A 20,190-nucleotide genomic window follows, 5' to 3' on the forward strand; every position below is an offset into this window, starting at 1 on the left:
TTAAATCCATTCTACCATAAACCCTCTATGGTACGGTGTTGCTATTTGTTAGAAGAAAACTACAACATATTGCATTGTTGGTATTAAAAGGGCAATTAATATTTTTCCAGGGTCACCCATACAGTGCAATCACATGCTGAAGTGCTTCTCAAATTGCATATTAATCACATTTCTGTATTTTTTTTTTTTTAACATCACATTTCAGTTTTTTTTTTTCATTTTTAAAAAGTGAAATAGATGTTCACAGATTAAAGGAATATTCAGTGTTCAATACAAGTTAAGCTCAAGCCACAGCATTTGTTGCATAATGTTGATTACCACAAAATAATAATAATAACAACAAATAAATAAATAAAAACAAATAAACAAAATAAAAAAGAAATTAAAAAAACATTTAGCCAATTATTTTGGAGGGTTTAAAGGCAGAAATGTGAAGCTTATAATCTTATAAAAGCACTTTCATTAATCCTTCTGTTAAAACTTGTGTATTTCTTGAGCTGTAAAGTTCAAATCATAATTTTTACATTAGTTTTAGGGTTTTAGGCTTTGTTGACATTACATTGTCATGGCAACAAATTTGTAAAATTGCACATAACTTTACACAGATGCGGTTAGTAAGTGATTTTAATCACACTAAAATCATGTAATCACTCATATTGTTTATGTCTTGTGGATATACTTTTGAAACAGTGAGTATTTTAACATTTACAGATCGGCCCCCATTCACTTCCATTGTAAGTGCCTCACCGTAACCTCGATTTTTGCTTTTTTTTTTTTTTTTTTTTTTTTAAAGAAAATGAGAGAGTTAAAATAATATTTAACATTATGCCACAAATGTTGTTGATTGAACTTCTGTTGAACGCGGAATATTCCTTTAACTTTATCTCACAGTAAACTGAGAAAACATTAAATTTACCATATAGGACTCTGAACCTGGGTTTGCTTAAATGCATTTCCTCATTGGGGATTTTTATAGATACTGGAATCATTTATATTACTGCAGTTATTTATTTATTTGGAAATGTTTTTAATAACATAATTGTATTTGTAAAGTAACAATATTCTGATTTATGTTTCATGATTTTCAAAGAAATGTACACAGCTATGGTCTAAAACCATGGGGGGAAGAGAGAGAGACAAAAAATTCCAAATCATATTTTTTATGAGAGTTAACATTTAAATTTTGTTATTTATTTATTTTTTATTTTGTTTTACATTATTGTGATTTCACTCCTCTTTATAAAGAATGATCGGAAATCATAAAATTAATCAAGATTATATTAATCCATAATACACTGTCCATTTAATGCAAAGTAAAATATGTTTTGGATTTAGTACAATGGCAATTATTAGATTTTTCAAGCATGTTTTATTTATTATACCACGTTCACTATTTGTCTCACAGTAAAATGGGTCTTTTTGTACATGAACATTTCTAGCTGCCTTTATATTTTAGAAAGGAGTCCCCGGTGATCATCATCATGGAATAAAAAAGGTTCAAGCTAAGAAAATGAAAACTGAAAACAAATGAAATTATTTAAATGCTGGCTACCGGTTAATAACTGGATAATTTTGTTCAGAAATTTCTACTAAATTTTCAGAATTATGAAACTTTTTGTTATCCGAAAAAATTAGGCTTTTAGTAGGCTCTTTTTAGTAGAAAATGACAAGCATGTGCTTTGATTCTGAAGTAAACTGCAAAAGCTGTAACTGTAAAGCTGCATCAAACATTCCTTTGCCTTACTGCATGTTGTTAATGTAGCCTTCCGTGACATGCAGACCGTTTTGACAACTAATGTATACCGTATAGCCTATATGCACAGTTAATCCAGATACAATGGAATATATCAGAGGTAAAAAGTTAATAATAATCTCAGTTGTCTCTAAGATTTACAATTAAAATCAAATTATCAATCAATTTTTCTTTTTTTTTTTAAATTATTATTATTTAGGCCCTACTTTGTAATAATGTTCGGTTTCATATGGTTTATTACAGCTAAAAAGCCAAGAGCAATGGATGAGAGAGTTCCTTCTGTTTTACCCCATTGTTGGTTAATATATCAGTATAATGTCCACCCCCCATATAATGGGCACCATAGAGGGTCTCTGATCTTTGACTCAAGGTGCCCTAATTTCACTTCTTATCTATCAGCATCCCAAATTTGATTTATGATCTGATTTGATCATGCCACTACACTGTGAATAGCTTCACATGACAGGGCATCCGACTTCCATTTCTCCAGTTATAATGACGACTTAAGCCTGTGCTGCTGGGCACAATCACACAAGGGGAATTTGTCACACACTGACATGAAGAAACTAGTTCCATAGAGGCCAGACAGAGTTCACTTGCAGTAAAACCGGCTGCAGCAGGACCGTACAGCTTTAAACAGCAGCACAGACAGATCTGAGCAACAGAGAGATTAGCAAAAATAACAGCATGTTCCCTCATCCAGTGACACAAACAGATGTGTCTGAAGAATGCTACAGGGCTCATTGTACATCGGAAGCAAAAACAGATTAGCAACTGCATTAGAGCTAATTGACAGGGGCAAAAAGGATTTGTGGGTTGGATATTCCTGATTGTACATTGCAACACCAGTGTGGTTGCATGGTTTTAAATGGTTCATATACTGTAATCCATTTGAATCTACTGAGTTATAGACTAGAGGCAGGTGGTTTTAAGAGGTAGTAAGTGATAAAGTTATGTAATACAAAATAATAAAAGTCATAATTATGAAAAAATAAAATGGTATGTTTGTGTTAAAAACATTCTAGTGATCATCTGATTTTTAAGGGACATGTTTTGCCTCATGTCTCAAGAATCAGTGATGTGCTGAAAGAGCGGGGGAAATTGCTAAGTAAAAGGATGATTTTACAATTCATCAAAACAGAAAATACCTTTTTTTTTTATTTATTATTATTTCTTTCCAACAACCCTTCAATTCAGGCCCCACTGTCAAAATTTCACTGACAGATAAATTAAATTCACAGGTTATTGGATGACACAGACTGTCAGAAAGGTAAACAATCAGTTGGTCTCTCATGCCACCAGGCTGCATGCTTGCAGTCCATCTGTGTGGCTGAATTAGAAATGAGGATAAGCAATCCTGGAAAGGTCAGACGGCCGTGGTCTGTTTTATGCTGTGAAAACTGATGCGGGTGGGGGAGGTGGGGATGGACATCGCCCGCGCCACCCGAACTCTCAGAGCGTGATTATCCTGCCATCGATGCCAACGCTTTCTTGCTGCAGAACGCACCTGCGAAGGAAAAGCATCACTTTATAGTGTTGCATGGGAAAATGTACTCTTCTTAATGAAAAATTTACAAAATTTTTGTTACATGCAAATTTCTAACACACAAAATGTGTTAATTTCTGTGTGTGGGATAATTAACTAAATCTGCCATAATTTGTTGTATGCCATATCTAGACACATTTTGTGCACTGATTGTGGTAATAATCTAATGAATTCTGCAGAATGGATATATGATATATGGTAAAACATGCTGTACCACACTCTTATTTGTGAAGCAGACCTGTCAAAATTATTTACATTTTACTTTCTATTTTTTTTTTAAAACCAACCAAACAAACAAAAAAACATTGATTTAGATTGCATTCACAATGCAATTATAACGATGGTGTTGTATTTAAAAGTATGTTTTTGAGGCGCAGCATATTCTGAAAACTCCTTTTGTGTCCCACGCCAAACAAAATAACAAACAAATGATTAAGTAATGATTAAACGATGACAGAATTTGTCAGCCTGGTCTCATGAAATTTACGTGAGCATTGCAACGTTTTTGCAAAACTGAAATTACGAGCTCCATAACACGTTTAGCTGCACTTTTCAAGTGAAATGTCCAGCAGGAGACGCCAAAACCGAACGTAATGAGGTTGTAATCAGACATGGTTTTTAAGGTGAATTTTAGATGGAGGTTTTAATAAAATGAACCTCCTTAACATAAAACTTTACCCTAAACTTAACCAATAGTGTTCGAAAAGAGAAATGAGAGTTTAACAAAACAGACATCCTTACCCTTAACCAATACATAAAATGCAGAGGCGAAATGAAAAGCAAATTTTCTGAAGCAACCACGTCAATTTGTGTCGCCTCTATGTCTCTGTCGTGTCACGTGTCAGCTTGAGTCCTTGTCTGGTTTTGAACCGTGGTCCTCCGAGTCCAAAGTCTAATGCTCTATGAGATGCGCTACCACAGAAGCTTATCATATTGGAATAAGTGTAAATATGTAGGTGGGTCTGTAATACAAGCATTAAAATGTATAATTTTTCAAAAGACGCATTAGAATAAAAGTATCTCGATATCATAACATAGCAGGGTTACCAGCGGCTCCCCGCCTCGGTCCTTCTACCTACGGGTATGAGGCCAGCGCGGCCAGCACTGGGGGCGATTTGGGGACTCCAATGGGATCGTCTCTCCGAGCGACAAAGGTCATGGCGCGGTCTCTCGGGCGGACGATGGCCACACTAGTGGTCCAGGAGCGCCACCTTTGGCTCAACCTGGTTGAGATGGGCGAGGCCGACAAGACACGGTTCCTTGCTGCCCCCGTTTCCCAGGCTGGCCTATTCGGTGACACCGTCGAGGACTTTTCCCAGCAGTTCTCGGCGGTGAAGCAGCAGACGGAGGCAATCCGGCACATCCTGCCCCGGCGTGGCTCAAGATCCCGCACCCCGTCTGCTCGTCACCAAGGGCGTCCCCCTGCGGTGACTGTACCGGCTCCACCGCAGCCCGCCCCTTCGGCCCGGCCCCGGTGTGGAGCCCACTGCAGGAAGCAGATGCCACCCGTCTCACAGCCAGCGCCTAAGAACCCACGGAGGTCCTCGAAGCGTCCCTGAGATGAGCAACCCACTCACTTAGGGCTGGTAAAAAGACAACTCCATCCCCCGGTGGAGGGCCGGGCGGAAAATCTTTTGTTGCCTTTTTGTTTGATTTCGCCGCATGCCCAAGTGGCTGCGGTACCCAACAGTTCAGCAAAAGAGCAGCTTCCTTCCTCCCTGGGTCACATACCAGGTGTGTACGGTCGTCACCACGACTACCATCCACGGGTTTTTTTCTTGCAGGATCAGTGCTCCAGTGGTGGCCTTTCCGCCCCTGAGCGCCCAGCTGTGACACACAGCCACCCCCGATGTGGCAGTCTCCACGGGTTACGAGGACAGACCTCTTCCTCCCCGTCCCAGTCTGTTCTGGGGGTGGTCATAAGGAGCCAGGTAAGTGCTTCGATGTCCCTAGACTCAGCACGGCCACGACGTGGTGTAGTACCTCGAGCTCTGCCCCGCTGCAAGGCCCCACCTGCCGGTACGTCTGACGACTTTGTCCCCTTGGTCCCCCTTGCGCGGAACTTGGACATGTGGCTCGCGCTTTCCAATCTGTCGCGATGGCTGATCCAGACCGTCCGACACGGCTACGTGATTCAGTTCGCCAGGCGCCCACCCAGGTTCAGCGGTATTCACTTCACCTTGGTCAAGAGCGAAAACGCTGCCACCTTGCGCGCGGAGATCGCTACCCACCTACGGAAGGGTGCAATAGAACCTGTCCCTCCAGCCGAGATGAAGAAAGGTTTTTACAGCCCCTACTTCATCGTACCGAAAAAAGGCGGTGGGTTGCGGCCAATCTCGGACAGAGCTGCGAGTACTGAACCAGGTTTTACACAGACTCCTGTTCAAGATGCTGATGCAAAAATGCATTCTGGTGAGCGTCCAGCATCAAGATTGGTTTGCGGCAGTAGACCTGAAGGATGCGTACTTCCACGTCTCGATCCTTCCTCGACACAGACCCTTCCTGCGGTTTGCATTTGAGGGTCAGGCATATCAGTACAAAGTCCTCCCTTTCGGCCTGTCTCTGTCTCCTCGTGTCTTTATGAAGGTCGCAGAGGCAGCCCTTGCCCCGTTAAGGGAGGTGGGCATTCGCATGCTCAACTATCTTGACGACTGGCTAATCCTAGCTCACTCTTGAGACATGTTGTGCGCACACAGGGACCTGGTGCTCTCACACCTCAGCCAACTAGGGCTTCGGGTCAACTGGGAAAAGAGCAAGCTCCTCCTGGTTCAGAGCATCTCTTTTCTAGGTTTGGAGTTGGACTCATTCTTCTTGATGGCGCGCCTTAGGACCGAGCGTGCCCAGTCAGTGCTGGCCTGTTTGAAGGCGTTCAAACAGAAAACAGCAGTTCCACTGAAACTTTTTCAGAGGCTCCTGGGGCATATGGCATCCTCGGCGGTGGCCACCCTGCTCGGGTTGATGCATATGAGGCCGCTTCAGCACTGGCTCCAGACTCGAGTCCCAAGATGGGCATGGTGCCACGGGACACATCGCCTGGTCATCACGCCGGTCTGTCACCGTCTTTTCAGCCCTTGGACCGACCTCTCGTTTCTATGGGCAGATGTTCCTCTAAAACTGGTCTCCAGGTGCGTCATGGTCATGACAGACGCCTCCAAAATGGGCTGGGGTGCTGTTTGCAACGGGCACGCAACCGCCGGCCTCTGGACGGGTCCGTGACTGCATTGGCACATCAACTGCATTGAGTTGCTGGCAATTCTGCTCGCCCTGCGGAGGTTCCGGCCATTGATCCAGGGCAAGCACGTGTTAGTTCGGACAGACAACATGGCAACAGTAAAAGATGTCAACCGCCAAGGCAGTCTGTGCTCTCGTTGTATGTCACAACTCGCCCGCCATCTCCTCCTCTGGAGTCAGCAGCACTTCAAGTTGCTGCAAGCCACTCACATCCCGGGCAACCTCAACACTACAGCAGACACACTGTCATGGCAGTTTACCCTCAGGGGAGAGTGGAGACTCTACCCTCAGGTGGTCCAGCTGATTTGGAGTCGATTCGGATGGGCACAGGTGGACCTGTTCGCCTCCCAAGAATCCTTCCACTGCCTGCTCTGGTACGCCCTCACCGAGGCTCCCCTCGGCACAGATGCACTGGCACACAGCTAGCCCCCTGGCCTGCACAAATATGCGTTTCCCCCAGTGAGCCTGCTTGCACAGACCCTGTGCAAGGTCAGGGAGGATGAGGAGCAGGTCATCCTGGTAGCACCCTACTGGCCCACCCAGACGTGGTTCTCGGACATCACGCTCCTCGTGACAGCTCCCCCCTGGTGAATTCCCCTGAGGAAGGACCTTCTTCCTCAGGAACGGGGCACCCTCTGGCACCCGCGACCAGACCTCTGGAATCTCCATGTCTGGCCCCTGGATGGGACGTGAAAGACCTAAGCGATCAGGCAGGCTAGGGCCCCCTCTACGAGGTGCCTGAATGCCTTAAGTGGCGTCTGTTCGCTAAGTGGTGTTCTTCCCGATGCGAAGACCCCAGAGATGTGCAGTCGGATCAGTGCTTTCCTTCCTGCAGGAAAGGTTGGAAGGGAGGCTGTCCCCTTCCACCTTGAAGGTGTACGTTGCCGCCATAGCAGCACACCATGACGCAGTCGACGGTAAGTCCTTAGGGAAGCACGACCTGATCATCAGGCTCCTAAGAGACAAAAGGAGGCTGAATCCCTCCAGACTGCGCCTCGTTCCCTTATGGGACCTCTCTGTAGTTCTTCAGGATCTACAAAGAGCCCCCTTTGAGCCTTTGCAATCAGCCGAGCTTAAGGCACTCTCCTTGAAGACTGCCCTCCTGACTGCACTCACTTCCATCAAGAGGGTAGGTGACCTGCAAGCGTTCTCTGTCAGCGAAATGTGCCTGGAGTTCGGTTCGGGTTACTCTCACGTGATCCTGAGACCCCGAATGGACTATGTGCCCAAGGTTCCCACCACCCCTTTTAGGGACCAGGTGGTGAATCTGCAAGCGCTGCCCCAGGAGGAGGCAGACCCAGCCCTGTCATTGCTGTGTCCGGTGCGCACTTTACGCATCTATTTGGATCGCACGCAGAGCTTTAGAATCTCTGAGCAGCTCTTTGTCTGCTTTGGTGCACAGCAGAAAGGAAGCGCTGTCTCCAAGCAGAGGATCACCCACTAGCTCATTGATGCCATAACCATGGCATATCTCGCCCAGGACATGCTGCCCCTGGTAGGGCTACGAGCCCATTCTACCATGGGTGTAGTGGCTTCCTGGGCCCTGGCCAGAGGTTCCTCTCTAACAGACATTTACAGTGCAGTGGGCTGGGCAACACCCAACACCTTTGCAAGGTTCTACAACCTCCGGGTGGAACCGGTTTCATCCCAGGTAGTGGCATGCAACACAAGTGGATAAGCCTGGGATAGCCGGCCGGGTGTATCGCTTGCACATAGCGCCTTCCACCTCCTTTTGAGCTGAAGACATGCGCCATTAATTCCCAGTAGTGTTCACAAGTTTGTTCCCAGGTTGACTTCCTCCGAGCCCTGTGGCAGTCGAGTTTTCGGAGAGATTCGCTGCCGGCCCAGTACACGTGCTAACTAAGAGCCCTGTTCTGGGGTAGGTGCTCTGCATGTGGCGGTTCCCTGTAAGGCTAACTCCGTGCGATATATATCTTCCGCTAATTCGTTTCCCTGTTGGCAAACTGCATCTTCCTTGGGCAGAGCCCCTCTGCCCCAGTCTCCATGTTTGTAGTAACTCCTCCCCCATTGGGCAGGATCTACCTTGAAGACTCTCCACATGGTTGGAAAGACCATGTGACGTATCCTTCCACTTAAATATCCCCCCCTCTCTTTGGGTGAGGTGTGGTCTCCGCTGTGTCTTCCCCTTGGGAGGGACACCCCCCGCCTAGACCTGGCGGCCCAGTCGGATAATCCCCCTTCTTTTTTAGGGAGTGGAAAAAAGAGAAGGGGAAAAAAGGCCATGACTGGGTTAAGCCTGTCTCTATCTCTTGTGTATTCGACTTGTCCACAAAAAGGGCCGTTCGACACTCATAAATATGTTGGGGGAGGTTACGTGTCGACCTGGGGTGCTGGCTATGAGGCACACAGCAGTCTGCCCACCACACACCGCCAGTTCACGTAACACAGTTCAGCCAATTGTGGCGTTTCGTATAGGGACCCCTAGTGTCACTACATCGACACAACATCGAGTGAGTGACAGATAGGGAATGTCATGGTTACTTGTGTAACCTCCATTCCCTGATGGAGGGAACGAGACGTTGTGTCCCTCCTGCCACAACGCTGAACTACCCGCTGAAATGGCCGGACCTTATATCGGCTCCTCAGCATAAAACCTGAATGAGTGGTTGCATACCAGCTCCTTTTATACCCGTATGTCTGGGGGAGTGGCATGCAAATACCACTCGCCAATTTTCATTGGCCTTTTATCAAAGACTAGAGGTGTCTCGGGCTCCCAAGAGTGACCCCTAGTGTCATTCCATTGACACAACGTCTCGTTCCCTCCATCAGGGAACGGAGGTTACACAAGTAACCATGACGATTTTTACAATTCCAGACATTTAATTGTAGACAAAATTCCCTGTCATAGGTCAGTTAGGATCACTTCTTTATTTTAAGAATGTGAAATGTCAGAATAATAGTAGAGAGAATTATTTATTTCAGCTTTTATTTCTTTCATCACATTCCCAGTTGGTCAGAAGTTTACATACACTTTGTTAGTATTTGCTAGCATTGCCTTTAAACTGTTTAACTTGGGTCAAACATTTTGGGTAGCCTTCCACAAGCTTCTCACATTAAGTTGCTGGAATTTTGGCCCATTCGTCCAGACAGAACTGGTGTAACTGAGTCAGGTTTTAAGGCCTCCTTGCTCGCACATGCTTTTTCATTTCTGCCCACAAATTTTCTATCGGATTGAGGTCAGGGCTTTGAGATGGCCACTCCAATACCTTGACTTTGTTGTCCTTAAGCCATTTTGCCACAACTCTGGAGGTCTGCTTGGGGTCATTGTCCATTTGGAAGACACATTTGTACCGAGCTTTAACTTCCTGGAATTCTCAAGAGATCACAAAGCACCCAGGCAATCAGCCACAACACCCCATTATGCCAACAACTATTGCAGAGGAAAACACCACTCACATTCCCTTCAATAAATGTAAACATCTAGTTTAAACAATCATAAAATGAATCCTTTCTATTTGTGTGCTATAATTCAAATCTTCAGAAGCCATGTAATATCTCAGCGTGAGGAACAGACCCAAATTTAAGTCTTGATTCAATGATCTACATCTTTATCCACCATAGCAGCTGTAAAAGGCAAATCCCGCATTTATTTAAATATTTAAAAAATTACCGGCTCAAGAAGTGTTAGGACACACGTTTTACGTCAGTGATGTCAAATGCTCATTGGCTCTCATGGGTCTCGTACATGATTGCGACATGCCATATTCCCGGTAACGTATTTGTTTGACTGAAAAATGACAGCGGCTTTATGGAGTGGATATGGGGCAGATTTTCAGTGATTAACAACTTAAATTTCACTTTCTACCTCACATAAAGCTATTGTATGCCATCAGAGGGTATACTGAATGCAACACATAGTCAACTGGACTACTTTTGTATTGTTTTTTGCAATTTTTTTGAATAAAATCTGCCTGATACTTTTTTTTTTTATATTGTTAAGAAATGGTAAGAGTTAGGTTTAGAGTTAACGGTTGGGATTAGCAGCTCTAAAATATATTTAAAACAGTATATTTTAAATAAAATCTTTGTCACTGTTCATTTATCTGTCTGTTACGTTTTTGTCCCGTATTTAAAGATGAAATGATGCGTTCCATATTGAATCAACATGGGTAATTTTGTTAACAGGGTTGCAAAACCTCAAATAAATGTATAGAAAATTAAACCTCCTTTGACTTCCTAAGGATGACAATCAATATTTTTTGAAGGTTAAGACCCTTCTTTTGACTGACTGTTTTTTGAAAAAGAACACAAAAAAAAAAAGGACTTAATTTTCAGACTCAATTTTGTACCCTATTCAAGAAAAAGCGTTGACCTTGGGGCTTGGAGACCTAATTTAGCACCAGAACTAATCTTCATTCCTAATATAGAAAATCCATTTGTCTTTTACAAACTACGCTCTAAAAAGGAAAATGTAATTTTGAAATTCTGAAGCACTCTGTTTTTATGTAAACGAGTTGTCTACATTTGTACAAAAAAATAAATCAATAAATAGTCTCACAATAGTCTCAATCTACATTCCAGTAAAACATTTGAAATGGAAAGAAACAGAGCAATATGGACCTGATTAGGAAGAGCTTTTTAGCTATCAAAAAAGCTTACAGCAAATGCTGATAAAAAGGGTGAAGAGCTCAAAAAGAGTGCTATAAAAAGAACCAGATCAGCTTATTGAAGGCCCTCCATTTAAAACCAGTCTTCATTTACCCAGTCAGGCGTAAGAGAAGGTTGTTTCCTCCATCTTCATTGTGATGACATAGTTTCTGGGTTTACACTGCTAAGGGTCACAGTTGGTGTTGACATGATTTGACATGAGATGAACGCGATGACAAAGCCATCTTATACTAACGAATATTTCCATCCTGTCCGGGGTCATAACATAAACTCAAAGGATTTGCATCAGACAGATCGGATATGAAGAGAGGCAATATTCCTGCAGAATAACAACATTCTAAAAATACATAAATACACAAATAAATGAATGAACAAATATGTGAGTGACAGGGACCCCAAACAGTGATTCAATTATATTAATATATATATATATATATATATATATATATATATATATATATATATATATATTTAATTAGCTCATAGGTAAAGCTTCATCAACATTTCCTGAGGCCAGAGAAACTTTTTTTTATATATATACTTAAAAAAAATATCTTGTAAGGAAATTTAAGACTTTATCATTTTAGATGGTAACTAATTAGTCAGTTGATAGTAAAAAAAAAAATAAATAAATAAATAAAAAAAAGGTTTTATATACAGTATATAGTCTTTATGTCAGTTCGAACCAGTCTGGCTATTCTCCATTAACCACTCTCATCAACAAGGCATTTCCATCCGCAGAACTGCTGCTCACTAGATGTTTTTTGTTTTTGGCACCATTCTGAGTAAACTCTAGAGACTGTTGTGCATGAAAAGCCCAGGATATCAGCAGTTACAGAAATACTCAAACCAGCCTGTCTGGCACCAACAATCATGCCATGGTCAAAATCACTAAAATATTTTTTTTTCCCCCATTTTGATGGTTGATGTGAACATTAACTGAAGCTCCTGACCCGCATCTGCCTGATTTTATGCACTGCACTGCTACCACACGATTGGCTGATTAGATAATCACATGAATAAGTAGGTGTAAAGGTGTTCCTAATAAAGTGCTCGGTGAGTGTATATACTGTGTGTATACACTGATGAGCCAAAACATTATGACCACCTGCCTAATATGCTGTTGGTCCTCCGTGTGCTGCCAAAAGTGTGCCAAACCTCCAAGGTATGGACTCTACAAGACCACTGAAGGTGTCCTGTGGTATCTGGCACCAAGACATTAGCAGCAGATCCTTTAAAGGAATAGTTCACCCAAAAATGAAAATTTGCTGATAAGGCAAGTGTTTCTTTCTTCATCAAAACAGAATTTAAGATTTTTAGGATTTCATTTCAGGCCTCTTCCTTTAAACAATGCAAGTGGAAGTACTCCATTTTTTGACGGCCCAAAATGCATATTACGGGTGCATCAAAATAATCCACACGACTCCAGTCGACAAATAAAATTTCTGAACGCAAACGATTGATTATTTTTAGAAACAAAACAATACTTATATACTTTTTAACTACAAATGTTCGCTTCTGTACATCTTTGTGACGTGCACTCATGAGAGGGATGACGTAAGCTCGTTGGTAAGGTCACGCGTCACGTGGAGGAGGAGGAGGCAGGAAGCACGTCATTGTTTACAAGAGAAGCGCTGTACAAAATTTAATTGTCTTTGCTGTAGATTTGTATTTGTATAAGTGTATTGTTCAAAATGGTCGTTTGGTGTGTGTATCCTGGATGCTTCAACTTTCAGAAACCCCAAAGAAAATGCATTTGCATATACATGATCATGAGCGATTGAAGCTCTGGCTTAACACGCTGAACCTGGATATCAGTACACTCCTACATTCTCTCGAATATTGGAGGGTGAGCAGTGAACATTTTACCCCTGAGGATTTCAGACCATCGAAAGAAACAAAGGGTCGATATCTGAATTCATCGGCAGTGCACGTGATGTTTTTCCAGCGAACTCAGGTATGTGTGAAAACTTTGTCATTGTCACACCTCCCTTGGGCTCTGCACCTCCCTCAGTGAGATTTCTAATTCACTGCATTTCTAATTAAACTCGATTTCTAATTCACCGCACCTGCACTCAATTCACTCACTCATCACTGCCTGCATAAATAAGTTTGTGAAGCTTCTCTTCTGTGTGATATCACCTGTACCATTGATCTCACTGTGTAAACCCTGTAAATCCTGTGAATCTCAGTAAACGCTCTCGCAATTGGTTTTACTAACTACAACTTGTGTGGCTTGAATTCCTTATAGTCATATAGCCTATATATTTCTGCTAAAGAAAAAGCACAAGTAGATAACACAATGGCATTGCTCCAAAATAAAGGATGGTTATTTACTGCAGTAATGTTTTTTTTTTTTTATTATTATTATTTGGAAATGATTTTTTTTTTATTTGATATTGTTTTGAAATTGTTTTGGACTGTTTTGGTTTGTGAATGGCACTTGGTCTGTGGTCTGTGCAAGTTTCTCTTGTAAACAGTGACACGCTTCCTGCCTCCTCCTCCACGTGATGCGTGACTTTACCAATGAGCTTACGTCATCCCTCTCATGAGCGTGCATCACAGAGATGTACGGAAGTGAACATTTGTAGTTAAAAAGAATATAACTACTGTTTTGTTTCTAAAAATAATCAATCATTTGGGTTCAGAAGAGCTTTATTTGTCGACTGGAGTCATGTGGATTATTTTGATGCACCCTAAATATGTATTTTGGACCGTCATAAATTGGAGTACATTCACTTGCATTGTTTAAAGGAGGAGGCCTAAAATGAAATCCTAAAAATCTTAAATTCTGTTTTGATGAAGAAATAAACTCAGATACATCTTGGATGGCCTGAGGGTAAGTAAATTATCAGCAAATTTTCATTTTTGGGTGAACTATTCCTTTAAGTCCTGTAAGCAAGTTGGAGCTGCCGTGGATTGGACTTGTTGGTCCTGCACATTCCACAGATGCTCAATTGGATTGAGATCAGGGCAACACCTTGATCTCTTCATCATGTTCCTCAAACCATTTCCAAACAATGTGTGCAGTGTGGCAGGGCACATTATCCTGCTGAAAGAGACCACTGCAATCAGGGAATACAGTTGCCATAAAGGGGTGTACCTGGTCTGAAACAATGTTTAGGTAGGTGGCACATGTCAAATTGACGTCCACATGAATGGCCGGACCCAGGGTTTCCCAGCAGAACATTACCCAGAGCATCACATTCCCTCCACCGGCTTGTCATCTTCCCACAGTGCATCCTGGTGCTATCACTTCCCCAGGTAAACAGTGCACACATACACGGCCTCATCGGACCGGACTCATCGGACCAGGTGACCTTCTTCCACTACTCCAAGGTCCAGTTCCGACTCTCATGTGCCCAGTGTAGGCACTTTTGATGGTGTACAGGGGTCATCACGGGCACTCCGACTGGTCTACGGCTATGTAGCCCCATCATTAACATTTTCTGTGACTTGTGCCACAGTAGACCATCTATCGGTTTGGACCAGATGGAATAGCCTCCATTGCCCTCGCGCATCGATGATCCTTGGGCTCCCAACACCCTGTGGCCGATTTGTGGTTTGTCCCCTCCTTGGACCACTGTCGGTAGGTACTCACCACTGCTGACCCAGTCATCTGGCCATAACATTATGGCCCTTGTGAAAGTCACTCATGTCTTTACTCCTGCCCATTTCTACTGCATTTAACACATTGACTATGAGAACTGATTGTTCGCTTACCATCTAATCTACCCAGACCTTGATATGTGGCCTTGTTAAGAGATGATCAACATTATTCGCTTCACCTGTGAGTGGACATAATGTTTTAGACAGGCACTAAGAGGTCACTTGTGGTCACTATGGCAGCGACATATACGTACTTTGAGTTTGGATGTAGAGATCCTGCATAAAACTGCTCTTGTATAAGAAATAGTATCTTATTGGGTCCTCACGCCGGGAGGAACACCAATCAGCAAACATTCACCAAACAAAGGCATACAGTTGCCTCATTGAGGGGGCCATGGCCTGTAGTATAGTGCTTTACACCTGACTGCGACAACCCTGTTGTGTCAGATGAGCCCCGTTCAGACGACAAACATGCAGTCTCTACAGCTCTGGCCAAGGATGCCAGATTGTGCCTCGGCTTGCGAGAGCAGATCTGACCTCAAAGGAAATTCCCATTGGGAAGCATCTAGCAGCTCTACCACATCTGGGACCAGTGGCTGTTGTGTAATGTGGTGCAACTAGTATCACTGTTTCCTTGTCTTCCTGTATCTTGCACAATACTATATATACCAAGTTGATGACAGAAACACATATTGCACTTCACTGGCCATCTGTGAGCTAAGGCATCCAAGCTTGGTGAAGCCAGCTGTCAACCATCTGATTGAGGGTGGAGTCTCCATTCCCCTGTCCTATTGCATCCTGGTGCAAGAGTGAACCTGCTTTGCTGTTCAGGTGTTTGGGGACATACTTCACATGTAGGAGACATGACTTGCTCCAGAGGAGAATGTGGCTCGCCAGGTTAATTGTTGGGCACATTGACCTTCACTGGCACTGACGCAGTGGAAGGGTTCTCCCCGGGCTTGAATCCTTGTCAAGTGTAGGAGAATAGACAGAATTTTTTTGTCAGACCGGTGCCGAAATGGTAACCAAGTCAAGTTTAATTTCTAAAAAGGTAACTTACTGACTGGACACTCGCCTGCTATTTGTCCAGTTGTACTTGAGGACCTGATGCTCTAGCAACAGGTCTTCTTTGCTTGCATGCTTGTAAACCTTGAGCTATCATTTACCAATCATTGAGGTAACGGCTTTAGTGGAGCGAATGCCACATCTACATATCTCGTAGATTTGTGAAGGCCAAGGACAACCCAAATGGTAGGACCTTGGACTGAAAAGCAGTCCCCTTTGAAGGTGAATCTCAAGAATGGTCTGTAGTAAGGGGATTTGCACACATGCTGCTGCCAATCACTTGACACAACCAGTTAAGATGTCGGTCATGAAACCAAATCTGTCTCTGAGTAACCACCTAGAATATAGACTATTAGTGTCCAATTCAAGAGCCTCAAGTCCAGTATTGGCCACAGTCCACTGTCCTTCTTGATGACCATAAATATAACAGCTGTAGAAGCCAATATGTGACTCGTACGCTGGAGTTATTGTACCTCAGAGAGTAAAATCGTCAAAGCACATAGCCGTGTTTGACTCTGCTCAGTGTGTAGCTGCCGGTGGCTGAAAATAACTACTCATCGAAGGGGGGTGGTCATTCAGCATAACTGAGACAGCTCAGCTGGATATCTGTTTACCTTTTGTGAACATGTTTGTGCTTCGTGCTGTCGCTACGAGGTCTTTCAGTCGCGCTTGGTCATGGCAGACTTCTGGCATACCGTAAGAGCAAAGACTAAGTAGTGTTCTCATTTCCGCCATACCACCGGAGGGAAGGGAGAGCGTTGCCCTGGGATTTTGGAAGAAATGGTTCCACTGTGTTTATCCAGCATGTATGCCTCATGCATATGCAACGAGGTCTTGAAAGGGAACCATGGTTAAAGCAGTCATGGCTACTTCATTCATGATTACAACAATAATACTATTATAAAACTAATATTAATTTTCGTTGGGGTCCTTAAAACCTTTTTCTCTAATTACTAAATTTACATTTTAACTGCATTATTATGATACACGCATAAACAAAGTGTATTTCAAACTCAAAATATATTCAACATCGGAAACTGTACATCACTATAGAAGGAATAAACTTGCTATTAAAATTAATACGAGAAGGGATGTTGTAATGCGGCTTGAGCATTTTAATCAAAAGTGAAATTTCAAATCTACATTAACGGAGTAAGGCAACATATCTTTGGCAATGAACATACCAAGAGCTTTAGTTTTTGTTTTACATATGTCTGTCCAAATTAGCAATGAGTGTCTGCTTAAAAAATGGAAGGGAGTGTGTGCAGTTTTGGGCTCACCTGCTTTTCTCTGTGTGCTGCGTGCTATTTATACCAAAGTGATGTTGTTGTCATTTTTTATGCATTACCATGAGTTTATGGCACTCGCGTTGAGCAATGTCTGCAAACAGTGACTATTTGGTTAATGTTTTTTGACTGTCGCTGTTGTAAATGACTGCAAATCAAAAATGTTTCCAGACAGGAGACTTCCGTAATGCAGGGGGCTTCTCTGTCTATGGTGTATCCTCTACACTTGCCATTTTCAACTACATACCAACGCATGCAGAACTGTGATGTCATAAACTGATTTAACATACAAACAGTTAATTGGACAGCTACTCTCTGTAGAAAGTTGACATACATGAGACACAGGTGAAGCGTGTCCATCTACAAAGTCAAACAGGTGCATTAGTCGAGGTTATAACAGTGCCTGTCTATTTGACACTGTGTTTTCTCTACCAAACCAGATGCTCCAGATCGTTATAACTCGAGATGAACCGCGGTACAAATGCTTACCGAACCGTAGGTGGTGAACCATACGTTTTTTTTTTCTCCAAGAACCGTTACACCTCTAGTGAATTCACAGAGATTTCTACAGTTTTGTGAAACACTTGGCAATCAATGTTCTATATATTTCCAACCCCATGCATTTAAGTTTATTAAATTTTCTCACTTATTTGATGCTGCTAACAGCTACCAATAAGAGTGTCTCAGTAATCTCAGCTCCGTTTAACAAATTTTTAACCAAGTCTCATGGAATCATGTTACTATACCAACATTTTTGCAAAATAAATTTGGTTGTGGCTCGTTTTACGTATCATGGCAGTTTCCTGGTGAAATGAACACTAGGGGCGCTAAAACAACTTTGACTTTTATTCACTTTTATACAGTGTTCCTCACACAATGCTATCTTAAGACATCTAAACAGTTTTACTTTAGCGCATGACTTGTATGGCAATACATTTTAACGTTTGCATTACATAATCATCCACATTTCCTCGTCACATGAGGCAAAATGTGTCATAAAAAACACCACAAAATGACGTGGTTGCTTCCGAAATTGTGTTTTTTTTTTTATCTCACGTTTGCTTTTATGACACTATTGGTTAGGCATAGGTTTAGGTAAGTTTTGTTAATTTAAAACTCATTAACCTTAAAAATCCTTAACATCACTAACATCCTTTCCATAGATTTCCCCCCACAATTAACACAGAAAATGTGAAAAATTATGCAGATTCCATCTGGACCAACAACTCTCTTTGGACTCAAGATGGCGCCGAGTATAGCTGCTGCGTTGCGAGCTCTGACACAACATTGCAGTTTTTTGTTTGTTTTGTTTACAGTTCTTATGTTTTTTGTCTTGGATGTTGTCTGCCTTATTGTATATGATAGACGAACACTTTTGGACATTGATTCTGCAATTGCACACCGAAAACCGGACTTCCAATTCCTCAATGCCGACCTGCTGTTTACAAACACACCAGCGAATCCCTTTGTCTGGGATGTCCGGCTGCGGAAACGCAGAAGGAAAAGGGGAAATAGAACCGGCGTTCTCATCAGAGTAAGACGTCGTGCAAATCGACCTCTGCTACCCAGTATTCTACTGGCAAACGTTCAGTCTCTGGACAACAAGCTCTGTGAGCTGAGAGCGCGGATCTCTTTCCAACAAGAGACGAGGGAATGCTGCATTATCTGCCTTACAGAAACTTGGATGTCTGCGGAGATTCCAGATTCAGCCATCGAACCCGCGGGGTTCTCCGTGCACCGAGCAGACAGAGCAAAAGACCTCTCAGGTAAAAGCAGAGGTGGTGGTGTATGTTTTATGATCAACAAATCCTGGTGTGATCAGAGGAACGTGCATTCTATCAAGTCTTTCTGCTCTCCTGATCTGGAATTTCTCATGCTTCTGTGTCGACCATTCTGGCTATTCTAGGGAATTCACAGCGGTCATTATCACTGCTGTGTACATCCCGCCACAAGCCGACACAGACCGGGCACTCAAGGAACTGTATCGGAGTATAAGTGAGCAGGAAACCATGCACCTGAGGCCACGTTCATTGTGACCGGTGACTTTAACAAAGCCAATTTCAAATCAGTCACACCAAAATACTACCAACATATCAGTTTCAACACACGAGGGGACCGGGTTTTAGACCATTGCTACTCTCCCTTCCAGGATGGCTACACATCCTTCCCCCGCCCACCATTTGGCAAATCAGACCACTCTTCCATTCTCCTTCTCACCGCTTACAGGCAGAAACTGAAACAGGAAGCACCCACCCTCAGAATGATCCAGTGCTGGTCGGACCAATTAGATTCTACGCTACAAGACTGTTTTGATCACGCGGACTGGGAGATGTTCCGGTCCGCCTCTGATGAAGACATTGAGGTTTACGATTATAGGTTAACGTGTTTCATCAGAAAGTGCGTAGAGAATGTTGTTCCGACCAAAACAATACGGATCTACCCTAACCAGAAACCATGGGTTAATAGCGATGTTCGCGATGCGCTTAATGCGCGGAACTCCACTTTTAATTCCGGGAACGTGGAGGAGCAAAAACAAGCCAGTTATGCCCTCCGCAAAACGCCAGTACAGGGACAAGATTGAAGGACAGTTCAATACCACCAACTCTAGAAGCATGTGGCAGGGAATTAATATCATCACAGACTACAAAGGGAATAAAAACACTGCCTCTCTCCTGGATGAGCTAAATACTTCTTATGCTCATTTCGAGGGAAATAATACCACCCTCGCGGAGAGAGCTCTAGCGGCCGAAGCTACAGAGGTTAGTTCGCTCTCTGTCTCTGTAGCGGATGTAACCCGATCCTTCCGACGGGTGAATATCCGTAAAACCGCGGGTCCAGACGGGATTCTGGGCCGTGTCATCAGAGCGTGCACAAACCAACTGGCTGGTGTTTTTACGGACATTTTCAACCTTTCCCTCTCCTTGTCTGCAGTCCCCACATGCTTCAAAATGTCCACCATTGTGCCTGTACCAAAGCATTCCAAAATCACTTGCTTAAATGACTGGCGTCCTATTGCTCTGACCCCCATCATCAGCAAATGCTTTGAGAGGCTCATCGGAGATTACATCTGC

At 43.1% G+C, this 20,190-nt stretch overlaps 1 protein-coding gene across 1 annotated transcript in view; it reads right to left on the reverse strand.

Moving 5' to 3' along the window:
- The window catches only part of LOC127441959 (corticotropin-releasing factor receptor 2-like), a 131,832-nt gene that overhangs the window by 514 nt on the left and 111,128 nt on the right, over nucleotides 1-20,190 (reverse strand). The window contains exon 12 of the mRNA XM_051699568.1: nucleotides 1-3,260. This exon is cut by the window's left edge and continues 514 nt beyond it. Coding sequence (XP_051555528.1) covers nucleotides 3,120-3,260 — 141 coding nt within the window. The 3' untranslated portion in view covers nucleotides 1-3,119. The remainder of the gene's footprint in view (nucleotides 3,261-20,190) is intronic.

Source organism: Myxocyprinus asiaticus, chromosome 6, assembly GCF_019703515.2.
Source record: "Myxocyprinus asiaticus isolate MX2 ecotype Aquarium Trade chromosome 6, UBuf_Myxa_2, whole genome shotgun sequence".
Classification (NCBI taxonomy): Eukaryota; Metazoa; Chordata; class Actinopteri; order Cypriniformes; family Catostomidae; genus Myxocyprinus; species Myxocyprinus asiaticus.